The sequence below is a fragment of the Panthera leo genome, chromosome B3 (assembly GCF_018350215.1).
Source record: "Panthera leo isolate Ple1 chromosome B3, P.leo_Ple1_pat1.1, whole genome shotgun sequence".
Classification (NCBI taxonomy): domain Eukaryota; kingdom Metazoa; phylum Chordata; class Mammalia; order Carnivora; family Felidae; genus Panthera; species Panthera leo.
Window position 1 is genome coordinate 36,093,212 of NC_056684.1, and position 19,173 is coordinate 36,112,384.

The 19,173-nt window shown below is 48.1% G+C and overlaps 1 protein-coding gene across 6 annotated transcripts in view; it reads right to left on the reverse strand.

Moving 5' to 3' along the window:
- Positions 1–19,173, reverse strand: part of PAQR5 (progestin and adipoQ receptor family member 5) — a 72,096-nt gene that overhangs the window by 31,125 nt on the left and 21,798 nt on the right. For 4 of the 6 annotated variants that reach the window (XM_042941558.1, XM_042941555.1, XM_042941556.1 and 1 more), the window contains one exon: positions 7,043–7,187. In XM_042941558.1, coding sequence (XP_042797492.1) covers positions 7,043–7,093 — 51 coding nt within the window. In that variant the 5' untranslated portion in view covers positions 7,094–7,187. Of the gene's footprint in view, positions 1–1,649; positions 1,764–7,042; positions 7,188–10,732; positions 10,804–19,173 lie in introns of those variants that run through there. The other 2 variants (XM_042941553.1, XM_042941554.1) reach the window with 2 other exon arrangements.

Here is a 19,173-nt window from a genome sequence, read left to right on the forward strand (position 1 = left end):
AGGGTCATGAGTTCGAGTCCTGCCTTGGGCTCCACACTGGGTGTGAACCCTACTTAAAAAAAAAAAAACAAATGACTTGTCCACAGGAGTAATTCACAAATCTGCCACCACGGTGGAAGATTTTAACATATCTCAACTATGACTAGATCAAGCAGAACAAAATTAGTAATAATATAAAAATATTGGATATTACAGGACATATATGCAATACTGCCCCCAACAACTGAAGATTATGCATTATTTTCAAGTACATTTAGAAGATTTATGAAAATTGATCACGTGCCAGGCCATAATGTATTCTGAACAAATTTCAAAAATGGGAATGATACAGAGGACATTCTCAGGCCACAATCAATTAAATTAAATCGATAACAAAAACTCCCAACTTTTGGGAATTAAAAAAAAAATACATATAGACTTCTAAGCAATTACACATTACATAAGAAATCAAAACAGAAATTAGATATGAATTCAAACAGGGGCACCTGAGCGGCTCAGTCGGTTGAGGGTTCGACTTCAGCTCAGGTTGTGATCTCACGGTTCGTGAGTTCGAGCGCCACATCGGGGGCTGTCAGCCCGTCAGTGCAGACAGAGCCTGCTTTGGACTTTCTGTCCCCCTTTCTCTGACCTTACCCTTGCTTGCTCTCGCTCAAAAATAAATAAACATTAAAAAAAATCTTGGGGTGCCTGGGTGGCTCAGTCGGTTAAGCGTCCGACTTCGGCTCAGGTCACGATCTCGCGGTCCGCGGGTTCGAGCCCCGCGTCGGGCTCTGGGCTGACGGCCCGGAGCCTGGAGCCTGCTTCCGATTCTGTGTTTCCCTCTCTCTCTGCCCCTCCCCCGTTCATGCTGTGTCTCTCTCTGTCTGAAAAATAAATAAACGTTAAAAAAAAAAAATTAAAAAAAAAAAATTAAAAAAAAAAATCTTAAAAAAAAAGAGGAAAGGAATTCAAACAGCATATGTGGGCTGCAGTTAAAGCCATACTTAAAGGAGATAATACGTACTCAGTTGTTTACATTAGAAGGCGGAGTGATTCACTTAAAAAGTTAGAGCAGGCACAACAAAAGGAACCCAAAACGGAAAGAAAATCGTAACAAATAACGGACATTAGAGATATAAAATACATAACAGAGTGGCTCCGCTGAGCCACCAATCCACCTTTTTTCAGGTAGAATTTAATATTCTCAATTATTTTTTTTTATTTAAAAATTTTTTAATGTTTTTATTTATTTTTGAGACAGAGAGAGGCAGAGCATGAGCAGGGGAGGGGCAGAGAGAGAGGGAGACACAGAATCTGAAACAGGCTCCAGGCTCTGGGCGGTCAGCACAGAGCCCAACACGGGGCTCGAACCCACGGACCGTGAGATCGTGACCTGAGCCGAAGCCAGACGCTTAACCGACTGAGCCACCCAGGTGCCCCAATATTCTCAATTATTGAAAACCAGAAAGAAAAGAGACAAACTGACCAGATTCATTCAGAGGAGGAAAAAAAAAAAAAAAGAAACAAAACCACAACTGTGTCAAAAAACACAGAAAAGGCATTTCATGAGATCCAATATCCTTTCATGACAAGAAGACGCTCAACAAAATAGGGATAAAACTTCTTCAACCCAGCAAAGGCCACCTATGAGAAACTCACAGCTCACATACCTCGTGGTAGGAAATGAAATACTTTCCCCTTACAATCGGGAGCAAGACAAGGACGTTTGCTCTCATCACTTCTATGCAGTGTCAATCATAGTGGAGGTTCTAGCTAGGTCAACTGGACAAGGAAAAGGAAAAAAAGGCATCTAAATAGGAAAGGAAGATGCAAAACTATATTTGCAGATGATATAATCTTACATATAGGAAATCCGAAAGGACCCACTAAAAAATTATTAGAACTAATACAGGAGTTCAGCGAGGCTGAAGGATCTATCGATATACCAAACTCAGTTTTATTTTTATATACTAGCAACGAACAATCTGAAAGAGAATTTAAGGGAATAATTCCATGTGCAACAATATCAAAAACGATAAAATGCTTTGGAATAAAGTTAACAAATTCTGGTTTTGTTTTTATGATTTTTTTAATGTTTATTTATTTTTGAGAGAGAGGGAGGGAGCGTGTGGAAGCGGGGGGGAGGGGTAGAAAGAGGGGGAGGCAAAATCCCAAGCAGCCTCAGTGCTGCCAGCACAGGGCTCAACGTGGGGCTCGAACCCACGAACCGTGAGATCATGACCTGAGCCGAAACCAAGAGTTGGACGTGTAACTGACTGAGCCACCCAGGTGCCCCTAATAAATACTTTTACTGGTGTGAGACCTGTACACTGAAAACTACAAAATATCACCGAAAGAAATTAAAAACCTAAATATAATGCAAAGACATCCCATGTTCATGGATTAAAAGACTTACTATTGTTAAGATGGTAATGCTCCCCAAATTAATCCATAGATTCAATGCAATCCCTAAAATAAATCCCAGCTGCCTGTTTGTTTTGCAGAAATGAGATGTTCCACTTCTGGGTGTATACCCCAAAAAATTGAAAGCAAGATCTCAAAGGGATATTTCCACACCTCGGTTCATAGCAGCATTTCTCACAACAGCTACAACACAGAAGTCATCTGGTATCCACTGATGGAAGAATGAATAAGCAAAATGTGGTGTGTCGATACAATGGAATATGATCCGGCCTTAAAAATGAAGGAAATTCACAGGGGCGCCTGGGTGGCTCGGTCGGTTAAGCGTCCGACTTCGGCTCAGGTCATGATCTCACGGTGCGTGGGTTTGAGCCCCGCGTCGGGCTCTGTGCTGACAGCTCAGAGCCTGGAGCCTGCTTCAGATTCTGTGTCTCCCTCTCTCTCTGCCCCTCCCCCGTTCATGCTCTGTCTCTCTCTGTCTCAAAAATAAATAAACGTTAAAAAAAAAAATTTAAAAAAAATGAAGGAAATTCTGACATATACAACAGGGATGAACCTTGAGGACACCACGCCGAGTGAAATGAATAAAGCAGTCACAAAAAAAACCAAACACCATATGATTCCACTTCTATAAGGCACTGGAAGAGTCGAAATCATAAAGCTGGGAAGTAGAACGATGGTTTTCAGAAGCTAGGGGGACAGGGCAAGTGGGGAGTTATTGTTTAATGGGTAGAGAGTTTCCGTTTTATCTTCAGATAAAAAGAATTATGGAAGATACACGGCAGGGGCAGTTGCATAACAATTTGCATATATTTAACACCGCTGAACCCTGCACCTAAAATTGGTTAAGACGGTGAACTTTAGGTTAACTATATTGTACTACAATAAAAAAAAAAAAATAGTTAAGCACAGAGTCACCACGTGATCCAACATTGCACTCCTGAGGGGGTGCCTAAGAGAACCGGAAACATGTCCACACAGAAACCTGTCCACAGATGTCCCCCGTAGCATGATTCAAAACAGAAACTCAAGTGTCCACCACCTAACGAATGAATAGACAAACGGGCACATCCACACAAGGGAATATCACTCAGCCATGAAAACAAAGGCAGCCCTACAGGGTACAGCATCGACGAACCTTGGAAGCATCGTGCCAAAGGAAAGAAGCCATTTGCCAAAGGCCACCTGTTGTGTGGTCCCATTTATATGAAATACCAAGATCAGGCAAATCCACAGAGATCGGTGGTTGCCATGGCAAGTGGGAAACGACCGCTAATTGGCACAGTTTCTTTCTAGGTAATGACAATGTTCTAAAATTGACCGTGGTGATAGTTTTGTGCAACATACGTCTCGTGTGCCATAACCCACGGAGCTACTTTTAAAGGAGGACTCGAGAGGCATGTGAATTATTTTCCAACAGAGCTGTCATTAAAAAAAAGGGGGGGCGCCGGGGTGGCTCGGTCAGTTGAGCGTCCGACTTTGGTTCAGGTCATGATCTCACGGTCCGCGGGTTCGAGCCCCGCGTCGGGCTCTGTGCTGACCGCTCAGAACCTGGAGCCTGTTTCCGATTCTGTGTCTCCCTCTCTCTCTGCCCCTCCCCCGTTCATGCTCTGTCTCTCTGTCTCAAAAATAAATAAACGTTAAAAAAAAAAAAATTAAAAAAAAAAAAAAGACCTGAGCTGAGATCAAGAGCTGGACACTTAACTGACTGAGCCACCCAGGTTCCCCAAAAGCATTCCTTTTATTTATTTTTTTTATTTTTTTTTTCCAACTTTTTTTATTTTTGGGACAGAGAGAGACAGAGCATGAACGGGGGAGGGGCAGAGAGAGAGGGAGACACAGAATCGGAAACAGGCTCCAGGCTCCGAGCCATCAGCCCAGAGCCTGACGCGGGGCTCGAACTCACGGACAGCGAGATCATGACCTGGCTGAAGTCGGACGCTTAACTGACTGCGCCACCCAGGCGCCCAAGCATTCCTTTTAATTCAAGTCAAGAACAATATATAAGGATCCCTGCAGTCATTAACAACTCCCTAAAGTACCCAGACCTGTTTTTAGGCACAAAGGAGGCTAGAAATTCTGAGTCACATACCCAAATCCCACCTTCTGAGGAAAGGGACAAGCTGTCCTTTCCTGGGAGCGATCTCTCGGCCAGGAATGTGCCGGAATTATAGCCCTGACGATGCCGGGAGGTGGTGCTCTGGCCCCCTCTGATGGGTGAGGCTCAGAGAGGGTAGGGAAGTCGCCCAGGCCACACAGCTCATTGATATACAAAGGGAGAGGCTATCCGGGGCCTCCGTATGAAACAGGTGATGGCAGCAACATTACTGACTGTTCACCATGTGCTGGGCTCCTCTAATCCTCCCCGTGACCCCAGGAAGCAGACACTCTCATCACCCTGCTTTACAGGTGCAGAAACTGAGGTAGGGAAATGAAACATCTTGTCCAAGGTCACTCCACAGACTGAGCATCAGAACCCACGGAGCCCCCCGAAAGTAAGCTCGGTGTTTGTACCACGTCTGTGTTAAATGTTCATGCACGTCACGCATTTTTCTCAATCTGGTTGCATCTGTCTTAATAAGCAAAAACTGCTTGTTCCCTACTCCCAGCAAATCCTCAAATAAACTGACCTTCTAGGGGAACCTGGGTGGCTCAGTCGGTTAAGCATCCGACTCTTGATTTTGGCTCAGGTCACGATCTCACGGTCCGTGACTTCGAGCCCCGCGTCGGGCTCTGTGCCGACAGCTCGGAGCCTGGAGCCCGCTTCGGGTTCTGTGTCTCCCTCTCTCTCTGCCCCTCCCCTGCTCATGCTCTGTCTCTCTCTGTCTCAAAAATAAACAAAAACATTGGAAAAAAAAAAAAAAAAGGATACTGTCACCTCCACTGTCCGAATCCCACATCGCTCCCCAAAGCGCCCACTGAGACTTTCACTTCTCCTTCATGTCTTTCCTGGGCACATACTCTGAACCCAACCTTGACCAAAACACCCAGGGGGACATCTCAGCAGAACCCATAATCCCTCCTCCCAGAGTCCCCACACCTGCCCGGTGGTTTCCCTTATCCAGGCCTCTGCCCACACCGGTCCCTCCACCTGGTATGCTTTCCCCGCCTCCCACATCCTACCTACCCTCAAGCTCATCTTAAAGATCATGCGGCCTTCCCTGAGCCTTTCCTCTCCCACGACGGAAGGGACCAACCCTCCTCCGGGTCTTTTGGGACACACCCCGACCCACTTTGCAACAGAAGCACTCCTGCATATGTTTAAGTCCTCAGGGGCAGGATTCGTACCCGATTGTTCTGAGTCCCCCCACAGAGCAACACCTTGCACGCAGCAGGCAGGCAAGAAACATTTCAAGAGTGAATGAATCAAAGAATCACCCCGTGCTCCCACTAACCACAGCCACTAGTGCTCTGTGGGCAGAACTGAGTGGTGAATCACAGAGGAGGAGACACAGCCTCGGCAGCACAGAGGGGGCGCCCTGATTGGCAGCGTCCTGCGAGGCCAGCCTCATTTTTCATTTGTCCGTCCTCTGCCTCGTGTCCGATCGTGCCACCCCTGTGCCACCTTGCTGCAGTCACCTAGTTTCACGGGCTTTCGGGACAAAGTCTGGCCGTGGGTCTGCTCCTAATCTTCCACGCCTGGTGCTGAGCCACGGCAAGCTGGTGCGCCCCTCCTGCCCTGGAAAGAAAACATCATCTGGTCGCACCCTGAGCTCAGTGTCAACTTTCCTTCCTTTTTGACCGAAAATGAGCAAGTGTTATCTCAGGGTGGGACGTTTCATCTGGAGGATGTCACAGACAGAAGGGACACCTCCTTTCCACTCAGCTTGCCGTGGCTCACAAGCGGTGGCCTCGCCTAAGGCCTATTACAAATGCAGGTTATCGTATCGACGTGTACCAGGTTTTTCGGGGTGGCCCCGTGTGAGTTCCCGGCCCCGGGAGCCCACGACAGGAGGGGGTAAGGCCCTCTTGACAACCCTCCTCACCCCCCCCGCGCCCCCCCCCTCCCGGCCAGGCCTGGCCTGAGCCTCCCACAAGTGATAAGGACAACGGCAAGGCCACACGCGAGGTGACTCCACCCCTGGCCTGCTCTCAAGCACCCAAGGGAGGGTCCCCAAGACACCTTCTACCCGGTCAGGTGCCACTGGCTTCTTCTCTTCAGCTAGAAAGTGTAATCTCAATAATGACTTCCCGATACAATACAGATGTCACAGGGAGGGGGTTACAACCCAGACAGTTTCAGGACCACTTCTGTTTCCAGGTGCCATGGAGGTGGGGAAACAGGAAGCTCTACTTCCCCGAGGGAGTCGGGGAGGGCCTTCTTGAAGAGAACGGGCCGGGGGCAGCCGGTTGAACCCCCGACTCTCGATTTCAGCTCAGGTCCTGATCTCAAGGGTTCATGAGATCGAGCCCCACATCAGGCTCTGCACTCGGGATTCTCCACCTCCCTCTCTCTCTCCGCCCCGCCCCTGCTTGCTCTCACCCTCAGGATAAATAGATCAACCTAAACAAAAATGTTTTAATGAAAATAAAAAGAGAATAGGCCTACACAGAACAGGCTGACTGAAGACAGAGTAGTCACTCCGGTGCAGACACCATGCCCTGGCCTCCGCCTGGAACTCCCCGGAACCAGAGCACATACCTGGGGCACCTGGTCGATGCGAAACAGCCGGGGGAGCTTCAGGCTCAGCATCTTGAGGCTGTGACAACTGCTCTCTGTCACCTGCTCAAAGTTCTGACATGGCCCGGGGTGCCTCTGGCCAGCAGCCGGTGCCCAGGATGCTCCCCTGAAAGAGGCCAGCGTGAAGAAATCCGGTCAGCCCCCGCCTAACTCCAGCTGGACCAAGACCGTCAGACTTTGAACCACGGAACAAAAACTCGCCTGTCATGGCAAAATCATCAGGCTTCCTTAAAACCAGCCGCAAAAATATCAGACCGCTGAGTCATTTATCCCAAGAGCGCTGGGGGGAGGTCATTAAATCATAATATGGGCAATCATAACATTGTAGAGCTGGAAGGGCCGTGGAGGCCACCCGGTCCCCTTGTGTTGCACATCAGGGTCAGAGGGGTGGGGTGACTTTCCCAAGGCTGCACAGCGAGGGGAGAGCTGGAAAGGCTGACTCTCCACTGCGTCGGGTGCTGCCCTTGGACGGACAGCGTGATCTCAAGTCTGGGTCCCCCCAGTGGGCAGAGGAAGGCAGGAGTCAGGCCCCGGGTCACCCAAAGAGAAGCAGCTCTTCCAGAAGGCTCCCGGGAGCGTGGCTGCCCCATGACACATAAAAGAACCAGACAGGCCAATCGGAGGCACTTTTGGGAGACAGAGCAAGTCCCAGGAACAAGGCCGTTTAAAGGCAGGATGAAGGCTGCTTAACAGCTGCGAGTAAGAGGAATCCAGGCCTAAGAAACAGAAGCATCCAAGCTGGGCTTAGCCAAGAAAGGGCGGCGCTAGGAGTTTAGTTAACGCCTCTCCTGCCCCCATTATCGCCGGGTGGAAATCTGCCACCTCCTTAAAGCTCCCCCAGAGGAATTCTGTCCTTCCCCCTGAAGGTCCAGAGACCTTTCCTGCACCTCCCTCGTGTGGCACCAACCTCGTCTGCCTGCAAGCAAAGCCACCTGCCCAGGTGTCTGGGGAGGACCCTCCCGGGATGGTTGGCAACTCAGCAGGTACTGCCAGGTCGTCCTGGGCCTTCAGCAAATGTTTCTTTCACACCATTTGTCCCAGCAGTGCCGCTCGCGCTCGGGACGGAAGTGTATTTTGGTTTCTGTAGCTTATACTTTTGTTCCCTACTGTGTAGTCCTTTACGTTCTATGTGTTCTTATCTGGGACTATGGTGCAACATACAATGTATGTTTCATCGTCATAAAGTTGTTTCTTTTTCAAAAACACTGATGTAAGGGGCGCCTGGGTGGCTCAGTCTGTTAAGCACCCACCTTCAGCTCAGGTCATGATCTCACAGTTCGTGAGTTCAAGCCCCGCGTCGGGCTCTGTGCTGACAGCTCAGAGCCTGGAGCCTGCTTTGGTTTCTGTGTCTCCCTCTCTTTGTCCCTCCCCGACTCGTGCTCTGTCTCTCAAGAATAAACATTAGGGGCATCTGGGTGGCTCAGTCGGTTGAGCGTCTGACTTCGGCTCAGGTCATGATCTCGCGGTCCGTGAGTTCGAGCCCCACGTCGGGCTCTGTACCGACAGCTCAGAGCATGGAGCCTGCTTCCGATTCTGTGTCTCCCTGTCTCTGCCCCTCCCCCACTCATGCTCTGTCTCTCTCTCTCTCTCTATCAAAAATAAATATTAAAAAAAATTTTAAAAAAGAATAAACATTAAAAAAATTTTTAAAAAAGAAAGTAATGCCATTCTGCTCCATGTTTCAATATGAGTGAAACTTGAAAACATCACACCAAAGTAAATAAGCCACTCACAAAAAGACAGATATTGTACAGTTCCCCTCATGCAAGGCACCTAGAGTGAGCCAACTCACACAGACAAAATGTAGATTAGAGGCCTTGTGGGGGGAGGAATGGGGTATTGTTTAATGGGTACTGAGTTTCCATTTGGGATGACAGAAAGTTCTGGAAACAGGTAGTGGTGATGGTTGCACAACATTCTGAATGTAATGTCACTGAAATATGCACTTAAAAATGGACAGAACAGTCAGTTTCATGTTGTGCATAGTTTACCACAGTAAAAACTTATGTAATGTTTCCACATTACCGAATAATAAAGAAAATGCTTTTTTGAGAAAATAATTTCTTTTTTTTTTTTTTAATTTTTTTTTTTTTTTTTTTTTTTATTTTTGGGACAGAGAGAGACAGAGCATGAACGGGGGAGGGGCAGAAAGAGAGGGAGACACAGGCTCCAGGCTCCGAGCCATCAGCCCAGAGCCTGACGCGGGGCTCGAACTCACGGACCGCGAGATCGTGACCTGGCTGAAGTCGGACGCTTAACCGACTGCGCCACCCAGGCGCCCCTAATTTTTTTTTTTTTTTAACGTTTATTTATTTTTGAGACAGAGAGAGACAGAGCATGAACAGGGGAGGGGCAGAGAGAGAGGGAGACACAGAATCCGAAACAGGCCCCAGGCTCTGAGCTGTCAGCACAGAGCCCGACGCGGGGCTCGAACTCACGGACCGTGAGATCATGACCTGAGCCGAAGTCGGACGCTTAACCGACCAAGCCACCCAGGCGCCCTGAGAAAATAATTTCTTAAAGCACATGTACACATGTACATTTTACCCAGGTTTAAAAAATAAAAGTTAATGCTTTTTAAGTGTATTTATTTTATTTTTTTATGTTTATTTATTTCGAGAGAGAGAGAGATAGCACGAGTGGGGGCGGGGCAGAGAGAGAGGGGGACACAGAATCCGAAGCGGGCTCCAGGCTCTGAGCTGTCAGCACAGAGCCCGACACGGGGCTCGAACCCACAGACCACGAGACCATGACGGGAGCTGAAGTCAGACGCTCAACTGACTAAGCCACCAGTCGCCCCAGTTTATTTGTTTTGAGAAAGAGAGAGAGTGCAAGGTGGGGGGGGGGGGGGCGGGGCGAGGGGCAATCCCAAGCTGTCAGCGCAGAGACTGACCCGGGACTCAATCCCACAAACGGTGAGATCATGACCTGAGCCGAAATCAAGAGTCAGGACGTGTAACTGACGGAGCCACCCGATCTCCCCCCAGATTAGTACTTTGCAAACAACACCGATGTGAGCAGGCCACGGTTCTCTCGGTTTTGCAGGCCTAAATCAACAAGACTCCCCCACTCCCGGAAGCACCATGAATTCACCCAGTGGCAGGACACGAACGGAAGGTCCGGTACTGGGGGGACCCCAAGCACACCAGGAAAGCCTCCACAGACCTGCCCATCTCGGTCCTCCGGTTCTCCCTAGAGTAGCCTCAGTGTCACGGGCAAGAAAAGGAAAAGAAACGGTCCCTTCCCGCCCAGCACACACCATCCAGGTAGGATGACCAGACTAAACTTCCAACATCGGCAATAATCATAGTGCCGGAATCACCGATTTCTTCCTTCAGTCACCGCTTACTGCGCGTTTATCACGCGGCAAGTAAGGGGAAGGCTAAATGCCTAGGTGCTTGTTCTCCGTCGGCTGCTACAGCTTGAAGGAAAAGCTGAGACCTTAGGGAACATAAAAATCGTATAGGTTTGTGACACGCAGAGTAGAGGAGTGTAGGCATCCTCTGTACGTTCTCTTCTTTTACAACACAGGGGAACAAAAAGATTAGTAAGAGAGTCACCGTCCCCAAGAAATGTGTAAAGAGAGAGCTGAGACGGATAAGCACCCAACTGGCTGGCAAAAGTCGCCCTGAGAAGGAGGGAAACTCTTACCCACTCTGCACCAAGCCCGGGCTGTTCCCCTGCCCCATCTCATTTATCCTCACCATGGCCGTCTCAGGAGGCGAGGCAGAGTGGATAAGGGCCTGGGTGGAAAGGAAATAAGGAAAATAAGCTAGTCACCAAAGGCCACTTGCGTTCAAAGGCTCATTCGCCATTTCCTGTGCAACCCTGGGCAAGGAACTTAACTCCTGTGCCTCGGTTTCCCTATCTGTAAAATGGAAGTAACAGTAGCACTTTCTTCATGGGGGTGTCATTATAATTAAAAAAGAGAACTAAGGCACCTGGGTGGCTTAGTCCATTAAGCATCTGACTCTTCTTTAAAAAAATTTTTTTTAATGTTTATTTATTTTTGAGACAGAGAGAGACAGAGCATGAATGGGGGAGGGTCAGAGAGAGAGGGAGACACAGAATCTGAAACAGGCTCCAGGCTCGGAGCTGTCAGCACAGAGCCGGACGTGGGGCTCGAACTCACGGGCCGTGAGATCATGACCTGGGCTGAAGTCCGACGTTTAACCGACTGAGCCACCCAGGAGCCCCTAAGCATCTGACTCTTGATCTTAGCTCAGGTCTTGATTTCAGGGCCGTGAGTTCAAGCCCCACGATGGGCTCTGCACAGGGCGTGAAGCCTACTTAAAAAGAGAGAGAGGCAGAGAGAGAGAGAACCTGTGTAAAGGGCCCTGCCATAAAGCATGGGTCCAAGAAACACTTGCTATTTTTTTAAGTTTATTTGAGAGACACAGAGAGAGAGAACAAGAGAGAAAGCAAGTGCACGAGCAGGGGAGGGGCAGAGAGAGAGAGAGAGAGAGAGAGAGAGAGAGAATCCTAAGCAGGCTCCAAGCTGTCAGCACGGAGCCCAACTCGGGACTTGAACTCATGAACCGTGAGATCACGATCTGAGCCGAAATCAAGAGTCGGACGCTTAATCGACTGAGCCACCTAGGCACCCCAAACACTTGCTATTATTATTAATTTTCAGGTTGGAAAATTCATTTTGTATTTTATAGGCAGGAAAACGGAAGCATAGAATAGCTATGGGGCTTTCCCAAGATCACACAGCTGGCGGCTGGTAGAACTCAGATTTGAATCAAGGTTATTCAAAGCACTAGGACTTAATTTCCCTTTGCTACTGAGAGACGATGGAAAATACAGAGTGTTTATGATGATGCTGATGACCTAGAGGCTGGACGATGGCCATTCCTGTCTGTTGATCAGGTTGAGACAATCTCTCAGGTAAGACTTGACCTTCCTCTTTCAAAAGCGGGAGATTTCTCACGTCATGTTTTTCTGGCAAGGAAATAAGAACTCTTCCGGTACAACATTGCCATGTGGCACCTGAAACGTAAACTTTTATGCTTGTCGAAATGGCGAAACATCCCTGGATGGTCACGGGAAGTCCTAAAGCATGGCCAATGCTTCAAATGTTGTGGCCGTTGTTAATTACTGCAGATACAATTGAACAGAAAATGAACTCACTGGTCTCTGGGGCCACTTTCCGTCATAAGCCAAGCTCCCAATTTCACCAACACCATAAAAACCAGAACGTAGGGGCGCTTGGGTGGCTCCGTGAGTTGAACGTCTGACTCTTGACTTCGGCTCAGGTCATGATCTCACAGTTCCTGGATGGAGCCTCGTGTCCGTGCTCAGCATGGAGCCCGATTACGATTCTCTGTCTCCCTCTGCCCCTCTCCCCCACCCACACTCGCTCTAAAAAACTTTTTTAAATTAAAAAAATTAATATATTGGAAGGGACTCTAATACGCCTGACCACATTAATAAATTAATGTTAGAGACCGATTGTGTACTAGTTCATTGATATCCCCAGAAGTTACGCACTTTTTGGTCCCTCTTAGAGGGAAAACAGTCTGACTTATATTCAGCCATCTTACACGTAGACATATCTGGGAGGTTACGGGTTTGCTGGCTGAGTCCTCAAGGCCTGTGTAGGATGCACAGTATGTAGCATAAAGTTTCCAGGGGGGAAGGACCTTCAGGAATATGGACGGAGCACTAGCCTGATAGAGATGAGGCAGTCAGGTTCAAATTTCACCTCGCATTAATTTTGTTTGCTCTTGACCTGCACGGACTAGCCTGAAATCTGATGGTGATCTCGTTATGATTTGCCTTTTTAAAACAAACAGAACAAACAAAAAACAACCAGGGGCACCTGGGTGGCTCAGTCGGTTAAACGTCCGACTTCATTCAGCTCAGGTCATGATCTCACGGTCTGTGAGTTCGAGGCCCGCGTCGGGCTCTGTGCTGACGGCTCGGAGCCCAGAGCCCGCTTCGGATTCTGTGTCTCCCTCTCTCTCTGCCCCTCCCCCGCTCACACTCTGTCTCTCTCTCTCAAAAATAAAATAAAAACATACAACTATTTTTAAAAAGCAACCATTTTTTTAGGGCTGTTTCAGAAAAAGTCTGCAGATCTTTGAGAGTGTGTTATAGCCCATCCCCCCCTTTTTTAGTTGTTTTAAAACCTATCTTTTAGCTGTGGAACCCTCACGCAAATGAAATCTCATATAGAACACCAATATACTGTTGACATATCGGCAAAACTTGACATTGTGCCTCGATTTCAGCACGATCCGAAGCCTTTTGGTTTTCTTCAATCTTGGTTTTAGGTCTCTGAAGAAAGAGACAACGAACCAAGCTGCTGTTTGAAATACTGGAAATTATATTATTATTTTTTTAAATGTTGATTTAGTTTGAGAGAGACAGAGAGAGAGTGGGGAGGGAGGGTCAGAGAGAGAGGGAGAGAGGATCCCAAGCAGGCTCCACACCATCAGTGCAGAGCCCCACTTGGGGCTCGTCTCTGGAACCTCGAGATCATGACCTGAGCCGAAGTCAAGAGTCAGACGCTCCACTGACTGAACCGCCCAGGCGCCCCCCAACGTAATAATTTTAAAATACTGCTTTTCCACTCACATTTCACAGAAGTACGCACATTCAAAGTCTTCATATGCATCTTCAACGACAGTAGCCTCGTAACTACAGCCACTTTTTGGAATGACTAACACAGCTGACGTGCAAAACCTTCTCATTTCCCTCTGGGTGACTGGAAGTCTGTGCTCCGAGAAGCTGCGTTTCATGCCGCTGCTATAAGACGTATCCTAAATCCGAAGTATTCATTTGCTGGTATTATGCTGCCTGTGATTTGCTTTCAAACGCTTCGCACAGACAGCGTGATACGGAAATGTTAGTTTTAACCCACACCCCTGGGGTGGCGATTAATTAGCATCTTGAAACACTCACACTTCAGAGGCCACACCTTAGGTGCAACTGGGGCTTTTTCCGATCCACCTAAGAGGGTTTGCGACTTAGCGTTAAGGGGTGTTGTTTAATTGGAGAAACGAATGGAATAGAGACCTGGGAGCTGATGAGAGGCACTGCCCAGGTGCCCCCCCTCTTGCACGAGCAAAGACAGCGACAGGTGAGCCCAGTAGGGAGAATTTGGGCCAAAAACCGGCAAGAAGTCCGGCTGACGCAGGCCCCTAGACACATTTGCACGAACTTCACTCACACGTTCAGAAAAGGTGCGCAGAAGCGTTCCTAAAAGGGCAGATTGCTGGGACTTCACCTGCCTGCAGAAACAGGCCATCCTACTGCTTTGCACCTGCTGAAAAATATGCGGATGGTGGCAGAACTCAGCCACAGACTCTCACAGGCCACCTGGCCATGAGGTTGGGGGGGATCCCCTGGCTCTCAGGTACTTCTAAATACTGATAGAGCCCAAGACCATATCTCAATACACTCAGACGCTCTCCGCTGGCAGTCACACGACTATTTTGGGTACTAGTAAGACGGGGAAAAAAATGCTGCCAATCACAATCAGGGGATGACGTCACTGATTGGAAAGGATTCCCGATTTCAGAGCTTGTAAAGAAAACAAGGGGCGCCTGGGTGGCTCAATCGGTTGAGCAACGGATTTCAGATCAGGCCGTGATCTCAGGATTCATGAGCTCAAGCCCCGTATGGGGCTCTCTTCGGTCAGTGTGGAGCCCACTCTCCCCCACTCTCTCTCTTGCAAAAATAAACATTTACAACAATACGTAGGAATTGATGAAATACAGAAATTATAAATGAGCAATTGGATTGGCTAAGTTTGCAGTGGCTACTCTCTCCATCTTCCTACTCTGCTCTTTAAAGGGATCATTAAAGTCTCCTTTATAACAAGGGGCACCTGGTCAGTTAAGCTCGGTCGGTCGGTTAAGCGTCAGACTCTCGGTTTCAGCTCAGGTCATGAGCTCACGGTTTCATGAGTTCAAGCCCCACGTCAGGCTCTGCAGTGATAGTGCGGAGCCTGCTGGGGATTCTCTCTCTCTCTCTGCCCCTACCCTGCTCATGCTGTCTCCGTCTCCCTCAAAAATAAATAGACTTTAAAAAAAAATTAAAGTCTCCTTTATAACAAAACCAGTTCTTACAAGTGGGAGACCATGTACCTGGGAATAAATCTCCATCTGTATTACATTGTTTTTCTTCTGCCTCTCTTTCTCTGTCTCTTTGATTGTGTGTGTCAGGTGCCTTCTGGAAGGATCCCAAACAAGCATGGATGGGGAGAGTTTCAGGTTACAGTGTCTTTCCCAAACAGCCCATACAGCCAGGCCATTGTTCAAAACTAAGGGAATGCAGTGGCCCCGAATATGAAAAACTCTGGATGGACCCAACTGTTATGCCACTTCCTCTTTTCTGAAAAAAAAATTATGCTGGAAAACAAAAAACTCATAGTTGGGCATATGTAGCAAAAACAAAGAAGGCTGTTTGGTGGGGAATTTTTCCCATGCTTGCTTTAGAAAACTAGAAACATGAGATCAGGAAGCTCCTGAGAGGTCTCTAATCCAAGTTGCCACTGGATGCATGAATTTCATCAATGGGATTTTGGACAAGAGGTCCCACACTTGACCCAAAGAAGCAACGTTAACAGAAGGAGTTCAGGTTTCATGAGAAGCCAGTGGGGGAACCTGGAGACAGGACAGGCGTTTTTACCTTTAAAAATGCATGTGAAAATTAGCTTTTTTCGGTGTGCATCAAAGGCTGCTGTCAACAGAGTGAAAAACAGAATGGGAGAAAATATAGAAGCCACATATCTGATGAGATTAATATCCAGAATGCATAAAGAACTCCTACAAGTCAGTAACAACAAAAATAACCCAAGTCAAAAATGGGCAAAGGACTTGAGTAGACATTCTCAAAAAAAAAAAAAAAAAAAAAACACACACACGCACACACACACACACACACACATATACATGGCCAATAAGCACATGAAAAGTTCGGCATCACTAGTCCTTAGGGAAATGTAAATCAAAACTACAGTACGATACCATTTCATACCACTAGCGTGACCATGATCACAAACAACGAGTGTTGACAAGGATGTAGAGAAGCTAGAACCTGGGCACATTGCTGGCGGGGAATGGAAAGACAGGGCAACCACTATGGAAAACAATATGGCGGCTCCTCAGAAAATTAACCAGAGAATTACTAGATGATCCAGAAATCCCACTGTTGGGCATATACCCAAAGGAGTTAAAAGCAGGCACCAAACAGATAGCTGTACCCCCCTGTTCCGGACAGCAGGATTCACGATACCCGAAAGGTGGAAGGAACCCGCGCGTCCGTCAGCAAATGAACGAACCCAGTGTGGCACACGCGTGCAACAGGATTAGTACTCAGCCTTAAAAAGGAATAAAATTCTGGCCCATGCCACCACGTGGAGGAACCCTGAAAAACACTATGCTAAGTGAATAAGCTAGATTAAAAAAGGGCAAATACCATACGATTCCACTTAGACACGGTACCTAGAAGAGGCAAATTTATAGAGGCAGAAGATAAAATCGAGGTTGCCAGGAGCTGGAGAGAGAAGTAAATGGGAAGTTGTTGTTTAATGGGTACAGAGTTTCTGTTTGGGATGTTGAGAATGTTCTGGAAATGGATAGTGACGATGCGTGCACAACACGGTGATTATAAATAATGTTACTGAACTTTACGCTTAAAAATGGTTAAAATGGTAAATTTTATGTCATGCATCTTTTACCTCAATGAAAAAAGTATCTATAAGAGAACATGTGTGGGGGCACCCGGGTGGCTCAGTTGGTTGGGTGTCCGCCTTCTTCTCAGGTCATGATCTCACAGTTCATGGGTTCGAGCCCCACGTCGGACTCTGTGCTGACAGCTCAGAGCCCGGAGCCTGCTTCGGATTCTGCGTCTCCCTCTGTCCCTGCCCCTCCCTGCTCACGCTCTGCCTCTCTCTCAAAAATAAATAAAACATTAAAAAAAAAAAAAACTTTTTTAAATAGATAAAAGAAAACGTGAGAATCACTTAACTATGTTTGTATTAATATAACATTTTATTTTCTCCAAATCTTCCAGAAAAATATAAATCACAAATATACACACTTTGGCTTAGCCCATTCAGGCTGCTCTAACAAAATCCCACAGAGTAGAGGGTTTATAAACCACAGACACTTATCGCCCACAGTTCTGGAGGCCGGAAGTCCAAGATCAGGGTGCCCGCCAGCATTTGGGGGTCATGGTGAAGGCCCTCTTCTGGGTGCAGAGTTCTTGCTGTGTCCTCACACGGGGGCAGGGGCAAGGAAGCCATCTCAGGCCGCTTTCATAAGGCCACTAATCGCATTCGTGATGGCTCCAAGCCTCCTTCCCTTCCCTCCGGAGACTTCCGCTCGCTCCTACTAAGGATTCGAGCATCCAGACAGTTTGCCCTCAACTCTCCTCCTTGCTGAGACACCTCCTCTCCCCTCCCTGCAGCCACTGAAACTTGAGATTTGCCCAGGTCTCTGTCACTTGCCAACTGCACCCAAAGCCTGTTCCCTGGAAGCCCCGGACCCAGCACACATCCAAGCACGGAGCCAATTCCAAAGCACTCAAGGCCTGTCCTTGAGGATGCAGGCTTCTAGGCTTTCAGACTTCTCTGAGTGCCTCAAGGACTTCATCGTCTGATAGGAGAGAAGTGTGACAGCACACTGTCCCTGTCCAGGGATAGGCCGCTCCAGAGCTCAGAGAGGCAAGAGCTGCCTGCAGGGTGGGGAGGAGAAAATGAACAGGAGGCGTGTCGCGGGAGGAAAGTGTGGAAAGTAGAGGGTCTGGGCTTCCAAAGTGTTCCAAAAACAAGAAGCATGGAAAAAAAAAAAAAAAAAACTGGCATGATCCTGCCATGGTGGATACATCAACATTATATCTTCCGGAAGCACACAGAATGTACCAGAGTGAACCCTGATGTAACTACGGGCATTAGTTAATGACGTATCAGTGTTGGTTCATCAGTTGTAACAAATGTACCACACCAACGCAAGCTATTCCTAATAGGGGAAAGGGGTAGGACAGAAGGGGGCATCGGGAACGCTTTCTACCTCCTACATAATTTTTCCAAAAACCTAACACTGCTGTAAAAAAAGAATCGGGTCTATCAAGAAAAACAAACATAGGCCAACATTAAAAAAAATCAAGGGATGTCATATAGAAACCTGGACTCCAGTTTCTGTTGGCAAATCTGAAGGTCAAGTTCACCCATGGCTACAACTGGCTGTTCCTTTCCTCTGGGTAAATGGAGGTAAGCACTGTCAGGCTCAGAGCAGCCGTCTCACCCCTGCCAGGCCTGGCCAGAGATGTGCAGTTTGGGTTCTGGGGATCAAGGTCAGGTGTCTGATCACAGCGAGCCCGGGTCTCAAAGCGGCATCTCCTAAGGGCTGGGAAATCGTGCCACCCATGAAGGAGGGGAGTAAGACCAGGACAGATTTCAGTCAAGTTGAGTCTGACTTGCACAGATTTGCGGTTTCAAATTTTTTAAGTTTTTTTTAATGTTTATTTGTTTTTGAGAGGGAGAGAGGGAGAGCAGGGGAGGGGCAGAGAGAGAGGGAGGGAGACACAGAATCCGAGGCAGGCTCCAGGCTCTGAGCTGTCAGCACAGAGTATGACGTGGGCCTCAAACTCACCAACCGCAAGACCATGACCTGAGCTGAAGTCAGATGCCTAACCGACTGAGCCACCCAGGCGCCCCTGTAGTTTTGAAAGTACGTGACCATGTCCTGGAGGAGAAATCAAGGCTACAGATAGATTTAGGAGGCAGAGAGAAGTGACCTTCAAAGGTCCCCTCGAGGGAGAAGAACAGACAGAAGACCCAAGGGACGAGAAAAAGTCAGGCACTGATAAAGCAAAGCTGACACAGTTGGGAGGGCAGGAGCCGTGATCCAGAAGATTCTCCCAGTACCTCGGTTTCTCTGGCAGGGCAAGGCAAGCCCTGTGAAAGAAAGGGGCGAGCCGGTCTGGAGGAGGGCCAAGGCTGGGGGCCAGTGCTGCGGGGCAATGTGGGGGAACCAGCCAGGTGAGAGGCGGGGCAGCCCGGAGCAGCGGCTGGTAGACAGCGTGTTCATCCAAGACGCCGGGTTAAAATCATCCCTGTGTTCTCCCTGGGGACAGCT